We start from the raw sequence: 18,604 nt of genomic DNA on the forward strand, positions 1-18,604 counted from the left end.
CTAAATAAAAACTGGCATAGATCAAAGCCCATTAAACTAAATGTAGCTGCGATGATATGCACTCATGCATCATTTTCCAAACAGTGATAACATCAGGTCTTCGCGAAAGATGAGCATATCCTGTTCCACTTAAAGCACTTATGTCCGACATGAATACTGCCACCTGTCATGTCTGTCGCTTCATATCCTGTTCCACTTAAAGCACTTATGTCCGACATGAATACTGCCACCTGTCATGTCTGTCGCTTCATATCCTGTTCCACTTAAAGCACTTATGTCCGACATGAATACTGCCACCACAGCTGTCATGTCTGTCGCTTCATATCCTGTTCCACTTAAAGCACTTATGTCCGACATGAATACTGCCACCACAGCTGTCATGTCTGTCGCTTCATATCCTGTTCCACTTAAAGCACTTATGTCCGACATGAATACTGCCACCTGTCATGTCTGTCGCTTCATATCCTGTTCCACTTAAAGCACTTATGTCCGACATGAATACTGCCACCTGTCATGTCTGTCGCTTCATATCCTGTTCCACTTAAAGCACTTATGTCCGACATGAATACTGCCACCTGTCATGTCTGTCGCTTCATATCCTGTTCCACTTAAAGCACTTATGTCCGACATGAATACTGCCACCTGTCATGTCTGTCACTTCATATCCTGTTCCACTTAAAGCACTTATGTCCGACATGAATACTGCCACCACAGCTGTCATGTCTGTCACTTCATATCCTGTTCCACTTAAAGCACTTATGTCCGACATGAATACTGCCACCTGTCATGTCTGTCACTTCATATCCTGTTCCACTTAAAGCACTTATGTCCGACATGAATACTGCCACCTGTCATGTCTGTCACTTCATATCCTGTTCCACTTAAAGCACTTATGTCCGACATGAATACTGCCACCACAGCTGTCATGTCTGTCGCTTCATATCCTGTTCCACTTAAAGCACTTATGTCCGACATGAATACTGCCACCTGTCATGTCTGTCGCTTCATATCCTGTTCCACTTAAAGCACTTATGTCCGACATGAATACTGCCACCTGTCATGTCTGTCGCTTCATATCCTGTTCCACTTAAAGCACTTATGTCCGACATGAATACTGCCACCTGTCATGTCTGTCACTTCATATCCTGTTCCACTTAAAGCACTTATGTCCGACATGAATACTGCCACCACAGCTGTCATGTCTGTCGCTTCATATCCTGTTCCACTTAAAGCACTTATGTCCGACATGAATACTGCCACCTGTCATGTCTGTCGCTTCATATCCTGTTCCACTTAAAGCACTTATGTCCGACATGAATACTGCCACCTGTCATGTCTGTCGCTTCATATCCTGTTCCACTTAAAGCACTCATGTCCGACATGAATACTGCCACCTGTCATTTCATATCCTGTTCCACTTAAAGCACTTATGTCCGACATGAATACTGCCACCTGTCATGTCTGCCACTTCATATCCTGTTCCACTTAAAGCACTTATGTCCGACATGAATACTGCCACCACAGCTGTCATGTCTGTCGCTTCATCTAAAACACGAGTACTGGCACCACAGCCGTCAAGTCATCACTTCATATAAAACATGAGTATTACCACCACAGCTGTCAAGTCCGTCACTTCATCTAAAACATGAGTAATGCCACCACAGCTGTCAAGTCATCACTTCATATAAAACATGAGTACTGCCACCACAGCTGTCAAGTCTGTCACTTTATCTAAAATACGAGTACTGTCACCACAGCTGTCAAGTCTGTCACTTCATCCAAAACATGAGTACTATCGTCACTTTATCTAAAACATGAGTACTGCCACCACAGCTGTCAAGTCCGTCACTTCATCTAAAACATGAGTACTGTCACCACAGCTGTCAAGTCCGTCACTTCATCTAAAACATGAGTACTATCACCACAGCTGTCAAGTCTGTCACTTCATCTAAAACATGAGTACTGCCACCACAGCTGTCAAGTCCGTCACTTCATCCAAAACATGAGTACTGCCACCACAGCTGTCAAGTCCGTCACTTCATCCAAAACATGAGTACTGCCACCACAGCTGTCAAGTCCGTCACTTTATCTAAAACATGAATACTGCCAGCTGTCAAGTCCGTCACTTCATCTAAAACATGAGTACTGCCACCACAGCTGTCAAGTCCGTCACTTTATCTAAAACATGAGTTCTGCCACCACAGCTGTCAAGTCCGTCACTTTATCTAAAACATGAGTACTGCCACCACAGCTGTCAAGTCCGTCACTTCATCTAAAACATGAGTACTGCTATCACAGGTGTCAAGTCTGTCACTTTATCTAAAACATGATACTGTAACCACAGCTGTCATTTAATCTAAAACATGAGTACTGCCACCACAGCTGTCAAGTCCGTCACTTCATCTAAAACATGAGTACTGCCACCACAGCTGTCAAGTCCGTTCTTCATCTAAAACATGAGTACTGCCACCACAGCTGTCAAGTCCGTTACTTCATCTAAAACATGAGTTCTGCCACCACAGCTGTCAAGTCCGTCACTTCATCTAAAACATGAGTACTGCTATCACAGGTGTCAAGTCTGTCACTTTATCTAAAACATGATACTGTCACCACAGCTGTCATTTAATCTAAAACATGAGTACTGCCACCACAGCTGTCAAGTCCGTCACTTCATCTAAAACATGAGTACTGCCACCACAGCTGTCAAGTCCGTCACTTTATCTAAAACATGAGTTCTGCCACCACAGCTGTCAAGTCCGTCACTTTATCTAAAACATGAGTACTGCCACCACAGCTGTCAAGTCCGTCACTTCATCTAAAACATGAGTACTGCTATCACAGGTGTCAAGTCTGTCACTTTATCTAAAACATGATACTGTAACCACAGCTGTCATTTAATCTAAAACATGAGTACTGCCACCACAGCTGTCAAGTCCGTCACTTCATCTAAAACATGAGTACTGCCACCACAGCTGTCAAGTCCGTTCTTCATCTAAAACATGAGTACTGCCACCACAGCTGTCAAGTCCGTTACTTCATCTAAAACATGAGTTCTGCCACCACAGCTGTCAAGTCCGTCACTTCATCTAAAACATGAGTACTGCTATCACAGGTGTCAAGTCTGTCACTTTATCTAAAACATGATACTGTCACCACAGCTGTCATTTAATCTAAAACATGAGTACTGCCACCACAGCTGTCAAGTCCGTCACTTCATCTAAAACATGAGTACTGCCACCACAGCTGTCAAGTCCGTCACTTTATCTAAAACATGAGTACTGCCACCACAGCTGTCAAGTCCGTCACTTCATCTAAAGCATGAGTACTGCCACCACAGCTGTCAAGTCCGTCACTTCATCTAAAACATGAGTTCTGCCACCACAGCTGTCAGGTCCGTCACTTTATCTAAAACGATGAAAATAAATCGGCAAGAGTTTCACCAAACAGATGAAAAAGTATGCACAAGTTCAAACTATGGAATAGCATCAGCCATCATTTTGGTCAGTGATGCTACAAAATGAACATCATACTATGACTTTAATAAATATGAAGAATGTATCACCAAATAAAATATTTGGTATAATCTCTTAGCTTTTTGCAAGAAGAATCAACGCAGGCAGAAACAAATCGTGTAAGTAAATGTATATACTAATTATAGCATGTGTTGGTGACAGATATTGCTTTGTGGTGTTGAAACATTGAAGATAGTAAACACACTTTTTATGAAATTATTTTAATTTTTATACAGGTTGACTACACTCATCATTTGTGCTGGATTGGTAACACATACTACGTTCCATTCGGAGAAATACTGCCCGAAGAAGAGAAGGAGAGAGAGATGAAACAGGTGAAATATTACCAGTGGATACCAGTCATACTTCTGACGCAGGCGCTGCTCTTCAAAATACCCAACGTCATCTGGAAACTGTTTAACCCCAGGGTGGGTCTCAACATGAACAAGATACTCGATATGGTCGCGGATACGCAATTGAGTTCCCCGGACGAGAGAAAATCAACCATTCACAACCTTGCTAGGAATATCAACAACTGGCTGTCGTTCAAGAGGGAACGATATTACAGTGTCATATCGCGCATGCGTATTAAGTTATCCAGATTTAAAATTCTGTGCTTTCCTCTGGGTGTGCGTAGTGGGACGTATCTAGTTGGTTTGTATATTTTCATAAAGATCTGCTATTTGGCTAATTCTGTTGGACAGTTCTATCTACTGAATTCGTTTTTGTCTATGGACTTTACGACATATGGGCGAGAACTTGTTTCGGGATTCACACAAGACGGAATGATACAGGAGAGTTACCGTTTTCCAAAGATAACATATTGCGACGTCAAGATTCGTCAGTTACAGAACTTGCACACTAAAACATTTCAGTGTGTTTTGTCCATCAACCTATTTACTGAGAAAATCTTTGCCTTTTTGTGGTTCTGGTTAGTAGCTGTGTGCGTTCTCAACGTCTACAGTTTGCTGGTGTGGCTGTATGACGTAATGTTGCTACGCAACAGGGTACTCTACGTTGAAGAGTTCCTGTGGTCTCGAGTCAGTGTGCCGGAGAATCGAGTGAGAGTCTCGAAATTTGTGGACGATTATTTGCGTGACGATGGCGTGTTTGTGCTGCGTGTCGTGTTGGAGAACTCCAACGTGATGGTTCAATCCGACTTGATTCTCGAACTGTGGAATCTCTTTATTGAAGGGCCCTTTAGTGAGATGACAGAACGCGATAAGCGAAAAGAGCAACTCTACCAGGAGAAGATCAAAGGCTAAATGGTCGGAATGTCTGTTTTTGTTTCTTCCTGGTGGAAGCACAAAGACAAACATGTATTTCCACTAGCAACAATTCATTCTAGTTGTCAAAACGATTAAAATATTAATAGTTAAATATATTATTAAAAAACACCCACACTTTATTACCCATATGGTTAAAAATAGTTTGGTTCATATCAAAGTGAACTACGTCCTACTTGAGTGCCTGGTTCGGACGTATCACTTTGACGTCATACGATGACGTTATTGCTTGGTGCACTGCTAGGCCAGGAGCATTAGCCAAAATATAACAAGCACCCGGAAAAAATAGTAGAATGCTGATTTTTTTTCAGGAGAACTCCAAAAAAACATACCTAGGCCAAAATCACAAAGTTCTTCAAATTCTACCCTGTGGCATTTTTTAAATTCAAGATGGCCGCCATCACATCAGAGAAAAATGGGAAAACTCCAAAAACATCATAAATGCTCAACCACCAGCCTTAGAAAAATTATTTTAATGTGTAAATTCATATTTGACGTGTGATGAATCCAATGAAGCTATATACAGTTGTCTTTGAGCTGAGTTAATTAGCATAAATCCAAAATGGCCGCCAACGAGACCAATATTTGGCTTCGAAATCGAAATATTTGCATAACTTTATAATTATATACTACAGAAAGATTATATTTGCATCCATATACTATAAAAGAGATTACAATAAGCAATTAAAACCAACTTTTGACTACTCATAATTAGCTTACATTAGCTTGAGTCTAGGAAGTCTAATCAATAACATCAGTTTCAGCATCAATAGCATGATAATTTTTACACTTATGTCCACCACAGACAGTACATAAGAAGGTGCACGCCAACCTTGTCTTGTAACAGCCCCACCGTTTTCCACACCCTCCCTTGCAGATACAGGGTATAATTTTCAGCACTTTCTCTGGAGCAACAGGCCTGTCAGTTTCGACTGGAACAAGCATTCCCTCCCTGTACTATCATCCCCATTCAGTTGGTGACAACCTTCCTCTGCCGTTGCTGGACAGTATGGTATGCTCTAAAGCTATGATATTTTGCAGCTGCTGAAGTTGGAGAGAGTGATTCCAACTTAAAACCAGACGAAGATAAAGATGCTTTATGAACAGATCGAAAATACATGACATAACGATGTTTGTCCAGTGATTTCGATCTAACTGCTCCATATAGCGTTAGCAGAAATAACTCTCCAACACTTGCTCTATAGTTGTGAATGCTGTTAGACTGAGAAATGACATTCAAACAGTCCAAGTTGTCACCATTATCAACTTGTGCAAGAGTCTTCTTCTTCCCTTGATTGTAGAGGGCAGACACTGTATCACACCCTGTGATTGCATGTACAAACATCAGATGTTGTTTGACGTTGCTAAAAGCTGCTTGAATTTCACCTATACAGTATACCTGCAATGGGTTGTGCCCAGAAAGCATACAGAGATCCATGTTTTAGGTGGCTTGTGCAACCATCATCACCAGTAAATCGGTGTCAGTCGCCACAACAACAACAGGTGAATTTTGTGTTTGGGCAGCATCCATGGCAGTTGTTGCAATCAACCAGTCAGCATCTGTGATGCTATGCTTCAATCAGACCTACTCCCTCAAATTTTCCAATCAACTTTTTGATTAAGCGATCTTTATTTTTGTCATTTTCCCCAAAAGCCTTTTTATATGTTGTGGTTTTCAGTTCCAAATCAAAAACTATATCAGCTGATGTGTTCTGCTGTGCTCGTCGCTGTTGTTCAGCAGAGTTTGTTGACGTTGCACGGCCATATCCATTAAACACTAAGACAGAGTATGGCCCATAGTGTTCAAGCACATATGATACACAATGCTCACAGACGTGTCATATGTGGCATCAGTAGGCCACGGCAAGCTTTGGAGGAGGTGAACTCTTTCAAGAATGAAGTGTGCGTCATCAGGAAGTTGAAGGTGGACACTAACTTTCGACTTTAGGATGTTACCAAGAACACTCTCCGTGTTTTCCCTCATAAACCCTTTATCAAATAAGCTACCATCTCAGAACTATCCTTAATCACACATGCGACCCTCATGAATAACAATGTGCTATTCACTTCCAACTCAACACCGCGGATAGTGATAGGTTTTTGTTTTTTTACCACTGATGCTGGTCACTCTCTCCAACTTCATGTTGGCGTACGTTTGCCCAGTAACAGCCGAAGCAGCGGTTATGCCAAGAGCAACAGCTTGATCCGCATTGACACACTTCTCAGCAATGACACCACTTGCTACACAGATCAGCGAGTTATTGTGCTCTCCATAGGAGAATGGAGAATGCACTTCCAGCCAATGGAGGAAGGTTTCGTAGTCTTTTCTACCTCGGGCTGTGCTATTGGCTTGAAGGTTCACATGCTGGTCAGAGGTGTTACTATGAACACCCGTAACAGTTTCCAAGTCATCACAGATCGGGATACAGCGGGGCATAGCATGTACCAATTTGCTCAGTGTGTTGTTTGTAATTCCTTGATCATGTGCCATACCTCCAGAGGTTTACAACAATCGCATCAGATCTTGCTCTATTATTTGGTCACTGAAGTTTCCACTCCAGAATATATCTGTTCTTCGAATGGTAAAATAACCTCTCTTGGTGAAGGCATAATATCCATTAGCCCTTTCATCTGATCAAGCTTGAGATGGGCAGATATTGCATATGCCATGTGACCTGCAGCATAGAACAAGGGGTTCATTTCACTGACTACAGTGCGCTCTGCTCAGATGAAACGCCTAATGAGGGACACTTATGTCAAGTATTCAACCAAAAGTTTAACCATTCTACTTTGTGTGGCGGCATCTTCCATCAGGCTATCCATAATATGTGTGAGCGTTTGGACACATTCATCATTGTCCACAAAGTCAGTGGGACCTTGACCATCCAGCAGATATTTATGTACAGCCTGGAGACGAGTGAGAATTATGCTACTGAGACATCCAGGTGTCTGTAGTAATTTGGACACAATGACTACTGATGACAAAAGATGAGCGCTGAGAGCACGAGCATACGCATGGCCTGTCATCATGTGAATGACAGTATTTGGAGAATAAACAGTCGCCCACAGACCTTCTAAACCACTACCACCCATTACGTATCCAGTTGACCCCATCTACGACACGAGTAAGTAAAATTCCTCAAGTCTAACAACAATCTTATTGAGCTCTGGGAAAGACTATATCACAATTTCAATTGCTTTTATGCACAGGGGTTGGTCAAATATGACAGGACAAACACCAACTGAATGCTTTTCGGACAACTTTTGTGAAAAACACAATAAAAGCAGAATAGATAGTTTCAGGTTGAGACAACTAGTCTCACAAAATAAAGTAATACCTTAACTGGAAAATGTACAACATGTTAACAATTGAAGTGATTCACAATCTATCTTCATATTCATTGTAATATGAACATTTTATTAAACAATGATCTTAGTATATTAAATACATTATATTTATTTTGATTTATGTGGTATTATTTTTATTTCTACAAACCAACAAATCAAAAGTACCTAATAAAATGATATATAAATATAAGAATAAGAAAGTTGGGGTCTATCTTCTTCATTTATAGTATTAGGAAACAAAGTGTAAATGCCATTTAGCTAACATATTTCAATATTTGTCATTATAGGGGTTGGCGGCCATTTTGTTTATTGAAAATCAAATGGATAAATACTAACCAATCCATCAGAAGGTACTCCTACAATGCTAACAGAGTAAATTATTGTTGCCCAACAAACAAATGATAGTGAAATTAGTAACATATTTAGTCCACTGGTCAAATAATGTTATAAAACAAGAAAAACATTTATTATTTTTTAAACTTTATTACCCCAGATCACTGGCAATGTCAAGGTTGGGGTGCCTTGAGTCATCGTCTTACAAATGTACAATAATAATTAAATTATAACTTATTTCATATATACATATATGCACACATACACATACATATAGACACACACACACACACACACACACACACACACACACACACACACACACACACACACATATACATATACACACATACATACACATACATATACATGTACACATATACACACATATACATACATATACATACATATACGGCCATATACATACATACATACATATATGATACATATGGTAGTTACATTCATTTCATTTGTCATCTATATTGCACAAGCATATCCATATTTGTTTGTTTTTTAATGATCTGAGGGTCAAAATGGATAGATAAAACGAGCATAAAGGGGAGAAAATAAAGGGAAAAGGGAAAGAAAGGATAGAAAGGAAAGGTTTGTCTATCAACACCCAAATGTTTTGGGTTTTTTTTTTTAAATAACTGCTTTAAGTGGGTGTCTAATGTAGTAAGAACATCACTTGGTATCCTAGAAATATAAATGAAGTATGGTAAAAATAGGCGAGGTTCAAAACGAAGTTTGGAAAACAGTTGGGTTTTTGGGGGGGTTTTTATTTATTTTTTATTTTTTCCAAACAAGTTACAAAGTTGTTTGGGTTTTTGTTTATTGATTTTTTTCTGTTATATTTTTAAAGCAAAGACTATAAAGAAAGAAAAGAAATATAAAAAGAAATATTTAGGATTTTATGTAGGCTCATCAGCACTAAAAAAAAGGTTAAGCCACTTTCCCCAACGTTCGTCAAATTTTTGATACTCACAATTTTTAAAATAAATATATCTTTCTATTTGAAATTTGTTTTGCAATTTCTTTTTTATAACATTAAAATTAAGATTGTTGTTTAGAATTTTCATACTATAAATGTGATGTTTTATATTGATTATTAACCAGTTAATTACTTGGTTCATACCACTGTTTATCATACCAAACATAACTATGCTTATTCAGAGAAATTCTAACGTCCATTTTTCCAAATATCCATTCCTCCAATGCATTCCATATATATTTTATTTTATCGCAATCATAAAACAAGTGTTGTAAGGTTTCAGGGACATTTTAAAAAAAAACTACACTTATTTGAATCTACATAGTTTATCATCTGTAAGAAACAATTTGTAGCTAAAATCCGATGGAGCAATCGATACTGAAACCATAACAGGGTTGTATCTTTTACACATTTGAAGGGTAGAGCATAAACCTTTTCCCACATACAACAATCATATGTTAAACCCTTAGATGCATATTTTGTTTGTGTCTTTGGTATTACGTATTTATCATTTAAAATATTGTACAAATCTTTACTTCTCGTATTTTCATTTAGCATAATTTTCATTTTAAAAGGTAATATAGGTCTTTTTGTAGGGGTGAATGTTGTATTGCTAATGTTTTGTAATGAGTGTAAGAAAGATTTTACAGCATTCACTAGCGATGCGTAATTTAAAAATTGTAATGCAAGCTCAAAATGTACTTGCAAGGTCATAATTCACACACATGCTGAAAACCCCCCAGACATTTATCAGGATTTTGTTTGTAAAACCCCTATTCAATTTAATTTATGGTAAATCATGTATTATTATAGCTCTAAAGTAAAGAAATGCCTGGTTTTTGAGCCGATTATTAGCATTGCTGGTAGCCATCTTGGATTATTTCGGATGGAATTAAAACATATTTGCGCCCATTGGATTCAGCACACTCCAAACATGGATTTACACATTAAAATCATTGTTCTGATGCCTGTGGTTAAGCAGTTATGATGCTTTTGGAGTTTTCCCATTTATCGCTGATGGTAATGGCGGCCATCATGAATTTTTAAAAATGCCACAGGGTAGAATTTGCAGAACTTTGTGATGTTGGTACAGGTATGACTTTCTGGAGCTCTACTGAAAAATTCAGCTTTCTACTAATTTTGTCCAGGTTATATGCTAATGCTCCTGGCCTATGCTATCTTACAGGAACATCAACCAAACAAGACCATAGATATAAAACGGAATCGATTATAGGTAATCAATAGGATATTAAACTCGATACTCTTCCGTATCATATTTATGTCCCTCGTGAAATATTTTTATTATCACTCGCAAAAGTTTGGGACATAACCATGATACGAAATGGAAGCTCGTTTCACATCCGGTTATTGACTCTGGTATCTCTACATTACAGGCATGATTGTACGTATACTCAACAACATTAATTAAGGGTCGGTAGACCGTTGATAATTCTTAGCTAATATCATATTCTAATTATTGTAGCAAGTTGTGAACGCAGTTGACTTCTAAACATTGTTTCAGTCAAATTTCACTCGTGATCTATGCAAAAATCTTGCACACTATTAATATTTTTCGTTTGTTGTTGTTGGTGCCTTTATGAAAACTAACAAAAGACGCATTTGGGTAGGATTCGTACACTTTGGTTCCTAATAAAAAGAAAAATGCCAAAAATATGTATTGTCCCTTAATTAATTTTGTTGAGTATATAAAGTGAAATATATGGATTCATATATACTGACAAGAAATAACGTATCACATAAACAGTACAACAAACCCTCATATATACACAAAACAAACATTAAACACCAATAAAAATTCATACTAAAACATTTATGAAATGATAACCAGCTTATTGCTATACTCCCGACAAATGACAGTTTGTACCGACAACACTTAAGATGATCACTTATTGCTATAATCACGACAAATGACGGTTTGTACCGACAGTACTTAAGATGATCACTTATTGCTATAATCACGACAAATGACGGTTTGTACCGACAACACTTAAGATGATCACTTATTGCTATAATCACGACAAATGACGGTTTGTACCGACAACACTTAAGATGATCACTTATTGCTATAATCACGACAAATGAAGGTTTGTACCGACAATACTTAAGATAACCAGCTTATTGCTATAATCACGATAAAGGACTGTACCGACAGTACTTAAGATGATCACTTATTGCTATAATCACGACAAATGACGTTTTGTACCGACAACACTTAAGATAACCAGCTTATTGCTATAATCACGACAAATGACTGTTTGTACCGACAACACTTAAGATGATCACTTATTGCTATAATCACGACAAATGACGGTTTGTACCGACAATACTTAAGATGATCACTTATTGCTATAATCACGACAAATGACGGTTTGTACCGACAATACTTAAGATGATCACTTATTGCTATAATCACGACAAATGACGGTTTGTACCGACAACACTTAAGATGATCACTTATTGCTATAATCACGACAAATGACGGTTTGTACCGACAATCACGACTTAAGATGATCACTTATTGCTATAATCACGACAAATGACGGTTTGTACCGACAACACTTAAGATGATCACTTATTGCTATAATCACGACAAATGACGGTTTGTACCGACAACACTTAAGATGATCACTTATTGCTATAATTACGACAAATGACGGTTTGTACCGACAATACTTAACATAACCAGCTTATTGCTATAATCACGACAAATGACGGTTTGTACTGACAATACTTAAGATAACCAGCTTATTGCTATAATCACGACAAATGACTGTTTGTACCGACAACACTTAAGATGATCACTTATTGTACCGACACGGTTTGTACCGACAATACTTAAGATAACCAGCTTATTGCTATAATCACGACAAATGACGGTTTGTACCGACAAGACTTAAGATGATCACTTATTGCTATAATCACGACAAATGACGGTTTGTACCGACAATACTTAAGATGATCACTTATTGCTATAATCACGACAAATGACGGTTTGTACCGACAATACTTAAGATAACCAGCTTATTGCTATAATCACGACAAATGACTGTTTGTACCGACAACACTTAAGATGATCACTTATTGCTATAATCACGACAAATGACGGTTTGTACTGACAATACTTAAGATAACCAGCTTATTGCTATAATCACGACAAATGACTGTTTGTACCGACAACACTTAAGATGATCACTTATTGCTATAATCACGACAAATGACGGTTTGTACCGACAATACTTAAGATAACCAGCTTATTGCTATAATCACGACAAATGACTGTACCGACAGTACTTAAGATAACCAGCTTATTGCTATAATCACGACAAATGACGGTTTGTACCGACAACACTTAAGATGATCACTTATTGCTATAATCACGACAAATGACGGTTTGTACCGACAACACTTAAGATGTTCACTTATTGTTATAATCACGACAAATGACGGTTTGTACCGACAATACTTAAGATGATCACTTATTGCTATAATCACGACAAATGACGGTTTGTACCGACAATACTTAAGATGATCACTTATTGCTATAATCACGACAAATGACGGTTTGTACCGACAATACTTAAGATGATCACTTATTGCTATAATCACGACAAATGACGGTTTGTACCGACAATACTTAAGATAACCAGCTTATTGCTATAATCACGACAAATGACTGTTTGTACCGACAACACTTAAGATGATCACTTATTGCTATAATCACGACAAATGACGGTTTGGACAATTTGATACTTATTGCTATAATCACGACAAATGACTGTTTGTACCGACTTAAGATGATCACTTATTGCTATAATCACGACAAATGACGGTTTGTACCGACAATACTTAAGATAACCAGCTTATTGCTATAATCACGACAAATGACTGTACCGACAGTACTTAAGATAACCAGCTTTTGTAATCACGACAAATGACGGTTTGTACCGACAACACTTAAGATGATCACTTATTGCTATATAATGACAGTTTGTACGACAAATGTTCACGGTGACGACAACACGGTTTGTACCGACAATACCGAAGATCACTTATTGCTATAATCACGACAAATGACGGTTTGTACCGACAATACTTAAGATGATCACTTATTGCTATAATCACGACAAATGACGGTTTGTACCGACAATACTTAAGATGATCACTTATTGCTATAATCACGACAAATGACGGTTTGTACCGACAACACTTAAGATGATCACTTATTGCTATAATCACGACAAATGACGGTTTGTACCGACAACACTTAAGATGATCACTTATTGCTATAATCACGACAAATGACGGTTTGTACCGACAATACTTAAGATGATCACTTATTCTTGTAATCTCTTCATCAACAAGGTTATGCAGTATGACCTGTAAACTTTGTCTGCAAACAATGGTTGACGTATCTGTGGCTGTAATGAAAATCTATATATCAAATACATTTGTGTCTATTATGTAAATCTATATATCCAATACATTTGTGTCTGTTATGAAAATCTATATATCCAATACATTTGTGTCTATTATGTAAATCTATATATCCAATACATTTGTGGCTATTATGAAAAAATATATACACATACATTTGTGGCTATTATGAAAATCTATATCTCACAACTCGTTGTTTAAAAACGTATCAAACTCGCTTTCGCTCGTTAGATACATTTTAAAACAAACTCGTTGTCAGATAAATGGTATCTAACGGTCACTCGTGTATTATTCTCTATATATCCAGTACATTTGTGGCTGTTATGAAATCTATATATCCAATACATTTGTGGCTGTTATGAAAATCTATATATCCAATACATTTGTGGCTATTTATTGTTTTGTGGTAGCTGAATATAGAATTATTTACAAAGTATGGTAATTGTAACTTGATATTTCACACCCATTACTATACTGATATGTGTTATCTTCAGTGAAGGTTTTAGGCCCATATGTCAAATATTGTTAATATTCAAAATTTAAGTAAAACATGCAACGCCAAAGGTTTAGTGAAATTTGAGCTTACTTTATTTACTTTAAAAGGTGGCCAATGTGTTTACTGAATTATTCGTGTTTTCCCCTCAGGAAATCTTTTCTCACTTCTTTCAACGTGAGGGGCGGGATGTAGCCCAGTGGTAAAGCGCTCGCTCGATGCGCGGTCGGTCTGGGATCGATCCCCATCGGTGGGCCCATTGGACTATTTCTCGTTCCAGCTAGTGCACCACGACTGGTATATCAAAGGCCGTGGCATCTACCATCCTGTTTGTGGGATGGTACATATAAAAGATCCCTTGCTGCTTATCGAAAAGAGTAGCCCATGAAGTGGCAACAGCGGGTTTCCTCTCTCAATATCTGTGTGGTCTGACGCCATATAACCGTAAATAAAATGTGTTGAGTGCGTCGTTAAATAAACCATTTCTTTCTTTTTCTTTCTTTCAACGTTATTTCTTCTCAGTTCTCTTGTTTTGTCTTATGGTTCATTGTTCGTGCATACTGTCATGCAAAGGTACAATTTGGAGTCGCATTTGTGACTTGCATTTGTGAATATGTTCCTGTTTTGACCATATGTCTCTTACCTAAAACAGCTCATAGAATGACTAAACACTTAACTATAGACTTTCTGTCCGATGCTCAGCCACTGGCCGTGCCAGATAGACGTGCCTGGACCATGTTTGGGAAGACGTACGTTAAAATGACTACACTATAGACTGTACAGTGTGTATGTGTGTGTGTGTGTGTGTGTGTGTGTTAATATATTTTATTTGTATTTTTAAATTACTATTACTATTTAAGACTTTTATCTGTGTGATATTGTGTGACATAGTTTTGATCATTGTTTCATGTATAAGATGCTTATTGAACAAATTAAAAAAAAAATTAGTTTGTGTTGTTTTGTTGTAATGTGGTTTTGTTGTAAGGTGGTTTTGGAGGGATTATGTAATAATATGGCTAATTATCGATTAATTCGGACAGATAGTTTAGTCTGTCCTATATATTACATAGCACAAGCGAAACAATAAGAAGCCCCCCGATGAACGGTATGCTCAGTCTGATTGTAAAGCGTAGGTGTTTTTCAGTTAATGTTCTTGGTAAATTGTCTAATTATTATTATTTTATTAAGGCTGTGCATGGCAAAATGCACAAATATTTGATTTTATATATTTTATAAAGATATACTATGTTTGTTGTCTTTAAATAATCGTTAAATCACTGTCCTAGACAGGCAGCTCGGTTAGCTTAGCTGATGTGTGTGTGTGTGTGTGTGTGTGTGTGTGTGTGTGTATGTGTGTGTGTGTCCAGGACATAGTACTTGAATCTTAACTGAACACTGGCGTTTTATATTGGTGTGTGGGTGTGTGTGCCTGTGTGTGTGTGTCTGCGAGAGAGAGAGAGAGAGAGAGAGAGAGAGAGAGAGAGAGAGAGAGAGAGAGAGAGAGAGAGAGAGAGAGAGAGAGAGAGATTCTATATTGACGGTGCGTGGGCGACCACATTGTCTACGACTCGTGTTATGGGGCGGACAGGAACATATCAAAGGTAGTGGGCAAACAAGGAGGTCCGCCAGTTGGGGAAAGTAAATGTTTCGTGGAAATATCACACAGACAAGTGAATGTGACATTTTCAAAGATGAAAAATGTTTATTACAAGAACAAGATGTTTGTTCCCAACACCGAGGTGTTATCCGCTGTTAAATAACATATACTTTAGCTTTAATATGTTTTAATAATGTTGCAAAAATACTCTCTCTCTCTCTCTCTCTCTCTCTCTCTCTCTCTCTCTCTCTCTCTCTCTCTCTCTCTCTCTCTCTCTCTCTCTCTCTCTCTCTCTCTCTCTCTGTGTGTGTGTGTATGTCTGTCTGTCTGTATCTCATCAGTGTACACGTTTTTGCGTGTATGCCAAAATTTAACAGAAGATAACCTTATAAATTATATTTTAATTTTAAATATTGTATTAATTTGCTTAAAACCATTAATCATTCAAATTTATGATATTCTATTACTATATAAAAAAATGTTTAAGTAATAAAATAAATAAAGCTCCGCTTCCTCAGATCCATCAGTGGTTGTTATAAAATAGATTGTGTTCTTACATAGCCTATAAGCTTAGAAACCCCCCCCCCCCCCCCCAAAAAAAAAACCCAACCCCCACAAAAAAACCCAACAACCAAAAAATAAAACAAATCAAGTATTAAGGAACATTCCTGAGTTTGCTGCATTGTAACATGGTTTTGACTAATAAAATATTTCAGCGATTAAACTTACATATTAAATATATTTTCTTGTTTAGAATATCAGTGCCTATATATTCAATGTGTTTCTGGTCGTCTTAATATTTGTAAAAAGCCCAAACTGGATTTTGTCTTCAAATAATTTCGTACGAAAAACCCCCATTAGGAAATAAAATGAAATTTAACCTAGAACAAATATTAGAACGATCAGAAACACGTTTAATATACAGCCACTAACATTTCATGCAGAAAAATATATTTGATAGTTAATTACAATCGTTAAAAGGTCTCTGTTAGTCGACAACATCTTAAAAAGTGCAGCAAACTCAAAATCGCCCCTTTATTTATTTGGGATTATAACTAAAATAGAAATTAATACCGTATAACCGGTTTGGGGTATAAAAACATTTCAAGGTTTCTTATTTTCGTCGTTTGCCAAATCTAAATTGAAAGTGGTTTTATTTTCGAGTTTTAGCAAGTCTAGTTACGAGAACAGAACAGAACAGAACTTTATTACACTCAGGCCGTTATGCAACGGCGTAAGAGGAATACTTGTTATTGTTGATTAAAGTTTCACTTCGGCTGCCAGTTGTTCGATACCACCGACACCACCAACGTGTAAAGTTAAACAATAGAACACTCAGCTGATAGTAGTAAGGGGGCCTGTTGGGCCTCATGACCTACTTTCCGTGACCTTGACCTTGATGACGTCCTCGTCCTACTGACCATGACCTACTTAGACTGGCCTTGACCTTGACGTCACGGACTACTGTACCGTGTGCAACGTCCTACTGACCCGGCCCCGACCTACTTAGACTGACCCTGACCTACTTAGACTGGCCTACTGTGCCGTGTGCAATGTCCTACTGACCCGGCCCTGACCTACTTAGACTGACACGAAAGAGTATAAAAAGGCTAGATACGGTTTCATTGTCATTCGCTCGCCGAAAACGATTGTTATTCGATCACATCTACTACGTCATTGTTAGGAGATTCGTTTGAGATATTTCGTCATTGTTAGAAGAAAGAAGATTCATTTGGATAATTTTGAGAGATTTTGTCACTGTTAGAAATCGACTGGATCAAGACTTCATCTGAAAATAGTAAGTAAATTTTTTTTTATACTGATTTAGTTTGAAGATCTATGTGTTTGCAGTGGTGGACAAATATAACGTTTAACAAATGGTACTTTTTGAAAATCGTTCTTTCTTCAAACACGGTGAAATAAACAACAATTTTACACTGAAAGTTTTCTGCCTTCTAAAAACGGAAACAGTTGTTCTTGTATGCAACGTCATTTAAAGACTGACGTCATTCAAAAATTATAGACAGAAAACGTGTTATACTCTCACCCCTGTTGAGTCGTTGTCTCTATTAAGTCGTGTCATTTGGGATTTCACCTCTTTTTAAAGTAATACACCACCTACCGTTTGTTTACGTTCTAAGTCTCACAGTAAGATGTGTAGACAGTCAAACAGCTAAGAAATTTTAAGTATATCCAATTATTTGTTACATTTTACCTTAAAAATTAGTTTTTCTACACAGGAACCAAAATAGGTCAAAAACACATGACCCGTATGACAATTAAAACATTTGTAGTTTTCGTAATTTATGGCGATCATGCCCAAAATATCTATAGAAGTGTCGTCTGCATGTGTATGTTTATTTTTACGCATTAGTGAGTGACGTCAGTAAAAATGTGAGGTCACACGTCAATCGTTTTTTCAAGCAAGCAAATAAGGGCGCTAAAATTTGAAAACGTAAACTAAGATGTAGATTAATACAATTAGAAATAATCAAACCTATTTAAAAAACAAAAAGAAGTTTGTCCCACCTTATCTTGCAAGCAATACTTTTTAAACACCATGTAGCAATCTGCTGACCGCTAAATCAA

General features: G+C 37.6%; 1 protein-coding gene across 1 annotated transcript in view; it reads left to right on the top strand.

The window, feature by feature from the left end:
- LOC121387852 (innexin unc-9-like) overlaps positions 1-5,054 on the top strand; it is an 8,294-nt gene extending 3,240 nt beyond the window's left edge. The window contains exon 3 of the mRNA XM_041519081.1: positions 3,749-5,054. Within this exon, the coding sequence (XP_041375015.1) occupies positions 3,749-4,777 (1,029 nt within the window). The 3' untranslated portion in view covers positions 4,778-5,054. The remainder of the gene's footprint in view (positions 1-3,748) is intronic.
- Positions 5,055-18,604: the final 13,550 nt, after the last annotated feature.

This window comes from Gigantopelta aegis, chromosome 13 (assembly GCF_016097555.1).
Source record: "Gigantopelta aegis isolate Gae_Host chromosome 13, Gae_host_genome, whole genome shotgun sequence".
NCBI lineage: Eukaryota > Metazoa > Mollusca > Gastropoda > Neomphalida > Peltospiridae > Gigantopelta > Gigantopelta aegis.